The 7482-nt window shown below is 33.8% G+C and overlaps 1 protein-coding gene across 1 annotated transcript; it reads right to left on the bottom strand.

Moving 5' to 3' along the window:
• Positions 1-1172: 1172 nt before the first annotated feature.
• Positions 1173-2881, bottom strand: LOC122580819 (oil body-associated protein 2C). Its single transcript, XM_043752979.1, has 4 exons — positions 2623-2881; positions 1742-1824; positions 1526-1640; positions 1173-1429 (listed from the first exon to the last, which is right to left on the bottom strand). Exons 1-4 carry the CDS (start codon positions 2879-2881, stop codon positions 1173-1175), a joined length of 714 nt encoding a protein of 237 aa, XP_043608914.1.
• Between the last annotated feature and the right edge of the window lie 4601 nt (positions 2882-7482).

Here is a 7482-nt window from a genome sequence, read left to right as displayed (position 1 = left end):
CACTTTTCATTTCGAAAGAGAGATGATCGATATATCACTTTTGTAAGTCGTTGAACAGCACAAAACATAAACATGCTTCATAACATTATACAATACAAGATCAAGGTTTTGTCACCGATGTTTAATTAATGGTAGAAATTAAGATGTGATCTATGTTAGTAAATACGGTCACTAGATGATCAATGCACTAAAAAATCATGCATGTTGACTAGCCTAGCATTTTCATGTTACTTAGTGGTCAAAATAAATAGCTAGCTAATAGAATACTATGGGTGTGTTTAGTTCAAGAAAACTCCCTTGTTTTCCATTTTCATTTTTCAAGAAAACATGGAAAACAGGAAACGCGTTCAAATTATAATTTTTTAGAAAAATTTTCTTAGAAAATGAAAATTCCATTTTCCAACTTTTGCACTAAAATTAGACAACTGTTTTTTTCAGTTTTTGTTTTCACTTTTCTATTTTCTAAACCTTTTATAAACCTAAAATTAAAAAACAAATGAATTTAAACATACTTTCTAGTTTTATAAAATGAAAAAATGAGAACTCCATTTTTTATTTTGAAGGCATTTTTAAAATTTTCAAATGTTTTTTAGAAATGAAAAACCTTTTCATTTTCTAAGAAAACTAAAAATGAAAAACTTAAAAACATTTTCTTCAACTAAACCGCCCCTAATGTACTCATATCTATTAATCCATGAAAGTCAATTTCTCGAACTATATATGTTAAAATAGCTTAGCTAGCTAGCATGCATAGCTATAATTACGTGATTGATATCTCTAAAGTTAACTTTATAAAAGATCCCAACCATTAGATTAATACATCGATCATTAAGGACTTTACCAATTGCAGTTCGGCTTATTTAGTACTGTAGAATATTTAATACATGTGAAATTTTAGTTACAATGTCACCAAGGATGGATGTATATCATGTCATGTTCCAAGATCCAACATTAAAACATCACCCGCGCGCAAACAAGTCAAACCTTGAAGTTAACTAACCACTTTTCATTTCCAAAGAGAAATAATCAATATATCACCTTTTTAAGTCGAACATTACGTACCAAACATAATTAAACATGCTTCACAACATTATACAATTAATACAACATCAAACTGTACAGCTTAATTAAATTAAAGAAAAATCGTGTACGGATCATCACCGATATCTGAATCATGGGAAATCAGTCAGTTTCTTCATCTCCGTGCTTTCTACATCCACTTGAAAACATTTCTTATGTTGTCTCCAGTTATCAGCAATCGGGTTGATCCACTCTGGCTCGGGAATCTCGATCCTCGATTTCATCGAATCATCTTTTGACACATTATACTTGTCATCTCTCTTCTTAACCAACTCCGGGTTCACCACTCCTTCCCCTTCCGCTTGTGGGGACATCATCAACGATGGCGGCCCTAATGGAAGCTGATCACCTTCAAAATTAGCCATCCAAATTAACAAAATTTGTTAATCCAAACTAGCTAGCGTATAAATACGGTGAACTTTTATTTAACTTGCTACATATATACCTCTATCGGTTTGCCAAGTGCACCAAAACTTGCCATAAGTTTTGGCTATGTTTTTCAGCTCGGGCATGACAACCATGTCTGGCATTCGTGGGTGCACCCAAAGCCCAGATTTTACCTGGAAACACACAAATGGTTTAAGCTAGCTAAGCAAGCGTGTACACAAAAAAAAATATCTTGTTCAAAATGAAATTAGTTAAAATAAATATATATAGAAACCTCGTAGGCATGGGAGTGCCAGAGTTTTTGCTCTTCAGGTGGCAGTTTTTCAAAGATGGTATCCGAAACTATGTATTCTACTCCTGCAAAGATCCAAAACCGAAAATTGAACAAGCACGCACGTATGTTATTTTCCTTTGAGCATCCTTGCACGTTGGTCCTACTGATATGTGTAAAATATATTTTACCCCATTCGGAAGCCGCATCTCAAAAAGTTTTACTGTTTTATCCAGCTTAAGATTGTCTACAACTATCATATATATATATGCTACACGTACGATCTTAAATTAATGTATTAGGTACGTCGATCTAGAATTGGTGACATGCTTCCTAATATTTGTAGCTTAGATCAATCATATATTGATCGATCGGCTAATTGAACTAGCTACCTGTTTAATAAGTCGATAAAATCAATTTTATTGACCTTCTTCTGAGATTTTAACCAGTAGCTAGATTATTAACCTATCTTGACAACGTACTTTTGATTAATTCAATTTATCACTACCGTACAATTTTTTAGTACATATATTTGTGTTATTAATTTTATTTTTTTTTTAAAAAAACATATATTATATCTTTTCTACATCAAATAAATTATGTCTTCAATATATATTTGGGTTTTAGATAAAATAAAACAAGTATTAAAATATAACAAATAAAACAATAAGTTTTTATCTTTGACTGGAAATCAATGTGCATCATTAAAAAATAATCATGCTATCAATCGCTTAGTGAATCTTCGTGCATCAATTTAACCATGATCTAAGAGTCAAAATCTTGTCTTATTTGTTTTACTTTAATACTGGTTTTAAAATACCTAACCCATATATATTTGTGCATATGAATATACCATAAATCAAAATGAACAAATATATATATACCAATGAGACGTCCATTCGAGTAGTCGGAATCATAAACAGCAGACTGAAGGAAGTCTTGGTTAAGCCTTGTGACAAAGTGGTGCGTCTCAATTTGGCGAGACATGTCATGGCTATACAAGGCAAAAGTACAAGTATGTTGACTCATCTGATTTATGGGTTTAAAGGATTGCAACATTTCAGCACCTTTGTTCACTATTTGTTGCCCAACCGACAGCCCTTTCCCATTCTTCTCAATATCATCTGTTGTTGTTGAAGCCATTGATCGATCAGTATATAAGTGTGTTTATAGGAAGTAATCAACAACTAATAATAAGTCTGCTTTCAATAATGATTTTGTTAAGTTCTTGTTTGCTTTGATATATCGATGGTTTTAAAACAGATCGATGCAATTTTGATAAGTTTCAAGGATGGAAAATGGTCATACAAGGGAGCTAGGTGGCGAGTAAAGGCAAGGCATGCAAGGCCAGCTGGTGATATTCTAGGACATGTGTCATGTATGCTGTTATTTTTGCTTCTCAACTACATATGGGGAAAATGGTGTTTATTTGAAACTAGCTTATATCCGTATTTGAAATACATATATACGAGAGTTTTAATACTTAATTAAATAGGTTATATTAAATTCATGATATGATAAGACAATCAATTATGATAAAATTATATAAACTAGAGTGAGGTCTGTACGATACACGGCTACAAAAATATGCTTGTTTATGTAGTTACCGTGGTGTAGGTGAAGTTGGAGGGTGCATATGGTCACAGCGGGTTTTAAGTTAGGTTGTGAAAACATTATGATGACCCTCGTTTTGTTGTCTGACATCCGTTTACACAAGCAAGGGAAAGTTGTATACCATAGTACGGCTATAAGATTGGGGTTCTAAATGTAAAAATGGTGGTTCTAAATAATAAGAACAACTTACTAATTAGTTCAATTCGCAGCCGCAATCAACACATACAAATGCGCATAAAAATGAATCTGTTCTCAAATATGCATCTATGGAACCTGATCGCACTTCTGGAATACTTTCAATGCGTGAATAGAATAGCTATCAATAACCATTGTCGATGATGAACTCGATAAGCAAAGGTGGTCTGCAACATCTTTGCCTTCAATTCATTCAAATTTCATAACGATAGCACCTATATTATTAACTTTATAACCAATTATTTTTTGGTATCCCATACCCAAAGGAATCCCCTTCCTGAATACAACCATGGCCTGGTATTTAAGTCCCCCTACAGGAGGTGTTGATAACCCCCACACATAAGTCAAAGTAGTCTGTTGTTTGCTAGTAATGAATCTTATAACAATGGAATTCTCTAATAGTCGCAATCCATGCACCCATTGTGTCATATTTACACTATAACTAATACAGAGTATTAGTTTTGTTGGTGCTAGCTATTCGCTGGTAGTGAACTTCAACTTAACATGCACTCCGCTTATTTTTCCAGCAACAATAAGTATGTTTTTCACTGTAATGTAAAGATACACTATATTTTAGAAGGCAGGCTATAAATTGTTATGACTTTTAACGTGATACTAAAACAACACCAAAAACTATATTGAGATTCTTATTGTCGTGTACACGCGTGTCAAATACCTTGAGTGGGAATTTATATATATATGATATTGGACGCAGTCCAACCTTCATTAAGCCAAACACTTTCATGTGAGATACATTGTGCAAGATGCAGTGAAATGATAACAATTGAAAAGAGGATGGAGATAAACACATTCAAGACCACTAATATAAAAATAGAAAAAAGACAAAATTTTAGTTTTGGAAACCAACAAAATTAACAAAGTCTTGTAACTTGGGTCAAAGGTAAAACATGAGAACAGTGACTATCGTATATGCGTTTTCTAAGTCGTTTACATGTTTCGGAATCGTTCGTCTGTATTAAAAAAAAAAAGAGTTAAATGTTGTACCTTCCATTTCTCAAGCCTAGCTCATAAATCATAATACACTAATGAGTTTGGCGAGATTCTTGCAGTTCTATATAAGCAAGATAGAACTTGCTGGTGAGATGGGTAACATAAAATGGTAAAATTGTAATCGATACCATAAGCACATGTAAGAGATCTTTCCTTAGTTGATACTATGTTTTTTTTATCTCCAAGTGGTCAAATATTTTGATACATTACGAAAACATTAAGATCAACATTCAATTGTTCGCTAACCAAATAAGATATGTTACCAAACTAACCCCGACCCACCCACTCTGTCTACCACTTATAAGATGTAAGAAGTTAAATAAAACAGACAATAACATGTTCATACTCCTGCTTCCCCTTTCCATGTTGAAGGCTGGAAGACTCGGTAAGAAGGTTTCAACATAGCAAATGAAATGAGAGCCACGAATTATAAGTGTGCACTCGTGTGTTGAGGAAAAGGCAACTCTTTTAGGAGTTCTTCTATAGTAACCTGAAAGAACAAAAGTGTCACAATTGTAGCATAAGTGCACAATTACAAGGGCATTCGTCGAATTCCTTATGTTATAGCAGCGTGAAAAATACTTGCATAAAGTTTATACCATAAACAGTTAATAAGGTGTGTGTGACTATAACTTTCTGATCTTTTTTTCCGGATAGGCCCGTTGTTGAGAATTAGCTTAGTCAACCTCAATACGAAAAATAAAACTTTTTGCAGCATATGGGAATATCATAAACACACAGATATAACCACTTGCGTGCTAAAGAAATCATCTGATATAGATTGAGTTGCCTTGCTTACTCGTAGTTGTAGAACTGCATCGTTATCTTCAAAAAAGAATACACTAACTTCGAAATTGTATATTTTTGAGTTTTCATATAATGCTAATAAAAGTTTTTACCTTTGCTATGAGCATAAGTATGAGCAGGGTTAGCATTAGTAACTTTTCAGTCCACCAAAACGTATTTGATTATGTAAGGTTCATAATGATATATGCAATATTTTGCACTATATGATTTTATATCGCAAGCATGCTCCATTAAATGGTTACAAATTGCATAATTTGGTTAAAGGTTCCAACTAAACGTCTAAACACGAAACAAAATTACCCACAAAGAAAAAGAGAAAAAAAAAAAACTTGGTGTAAATCTTCATCAATTCACACATGATACCAGCCTTCATGTGCCATGAGACGGCAAACTGAAACTCATGTCCGTTTTAAAAAGAACTCTTTCGTTACCTCTTATACTGGTCATGAAAACTAAAGTTAGTATGTTAAAACCTGTAAGTCCCCTAAGCTCAATTTTAATGACATAAAAGCAAATCTTTCAAACTCGATAACACTAAAAATCTTTAAAAGTTGCAACTTGCAATCACAAAGCTCGGCCAATCAACGATTAGCGAATTATATATATATATATATATATATGTTTAATACTTGCTTGTCTTATAAACTCAAACATTACTGAGGTAAATTTGGGTACCTAAGATATGGGCAGGGTGTGTAAACAGTTGAGCATTGTACCATGGTAGTCTTCAGCGATCATTGAAGGCAGGATGACGACCCCTATTCAAGGAAAGAGACATGGCACTTTCCTTTCTTCTTCTTGATCAGTTCCAGCCTAACGCTCCCCACAAGGTCAAGCCTAACCTGGAAGCCCGTATTCAAGGAAAGAGACCAAGGTATACGTTTATAGCCTGTACTTACCCGTAATGGCAGTCATAAGTAGAGCTTATAATTTTTTTAAACAGAATGTACATCAATATAATTCACTACCAAATTGCATTAGATTTATACCCCAAATAGAATCTCTGATTTACCTAGTAGCGTGTCAATTATCAGACTTTGATCATATCCCAATGATCAATCTATCCCAACCCAACTACATGGATCATGAATTCATGATGTGACTCATTGGTTAATGGAACTTAATCTCACCCATAAACTTAATTGTCCATTAATTATGGCCTAATTATTATACTATTAAGTCAACAAAAAATCTTAACGAAAACTAAACAAAATAGCGAAAAAAAATGCAGAGTATTGTCCCTATTTATAATGACACTCACACCCCATCATTCTCTAAACATATTCGATTTAGCAAATCAAAGTTTATATTGTCCATACCGTTGTTTCATTTGAATTTCATTTTGTTTCATTTGAATTTCATTTTTAGCAACCATTTCATTTGATTCAGTGCACTCAACGACATCATCATCAGAATCTCCAACCGACCTACAATTGTCAACAAATATACTTTACTTAAACATAAGGATCTATAATTCAACAAATCAAACTTATATACGACACTCACATTTTGCTCTTTCTTGGTTCAGTTTTTTTGGATGGAGGCTCCACCATCAGAACCTTGCTCGGGTTTTTGGATGCTACTGAGTCTAATCCTTTCTTACCCTTAACCCGGCTCTTCCCAGTTTCCAAACAACGATCTGCACTTTCTATTAACGTACCCTTAGCATTAGGTGTACCATCAACTCCATGACTCTTCATTGCCCCAGCTCTCCCAAGAGAGTTTGATGATGTGGACACCCCCTTTTTTTTTGCACTGCCCTCACTCGTCCCCACTTTAAGACCATCATCATGAGAATCAGATAAGATAACCTGAGAACAGTTAAAGCTTTCATAATCTCCAGACAGATAGTACGTATGTCCTTTGATTTCAAAAATCTGTTGGCCGCCAATCAGTTTACGCAATGCAGGTGGAAGGACATCATCCCTGTGTCATTCTATATAACTACAAGTCAAAAAAACAGACCATACCACTGTGAACTGCAATCATATTAAAAACTAAATAATAATCAAAGTGTACCTTTTCTTCTGCATCCATGAGTGATTTTGCAGTCTTGCAAAGTAATTTTTCAGCAGCCTCATCAAACAGGAAGACAACTGTTTTAGCACTTTGAATCT

The sequence above is a fragment of the Erigeron canadensis genome, chromosome 9, assembly GCF_010389155.1.
Source record: "Erigeron canadensis isolate Cc75 chromosome 9, C_canadensis_v1, whole genome shotgun sequence".
Lineage (NCBI taxonomy): Eukaryota > Viridiplantae > Streptophyta > Magnoliopsida > Asterales > Asteraceae > Erigeron > Erigeron canadensis.
The sequence above is the reverse complement of the archived record's forward strand: the minus strand, read 5'-3'. Positions and strand labels throughout refer to the sequence as shown.

Coding starts and splice junctions, on each gene's coding strand:
- LOC122580819 (XM_043752979.1), bottom strand. CDS start 2,881: ATGGCTTCAACAACAACAGATGATATTGAGAAGAATGGGAAAGGGCTG. Junction 1,641..1,741: donor GGCACTCCCATGCCTACGAG/GTTTCTATATAT, acceptor GTGTGTTTCCAG/GTAAAATCTGGGCTTTGGGT. Junction 1,430..1,525: donor CACTTGGCAAACCGATAGAG/GTATATATGTAG, acceptor CTAATTTTGAAG/GTGATCAGCTTCCATTAGGG.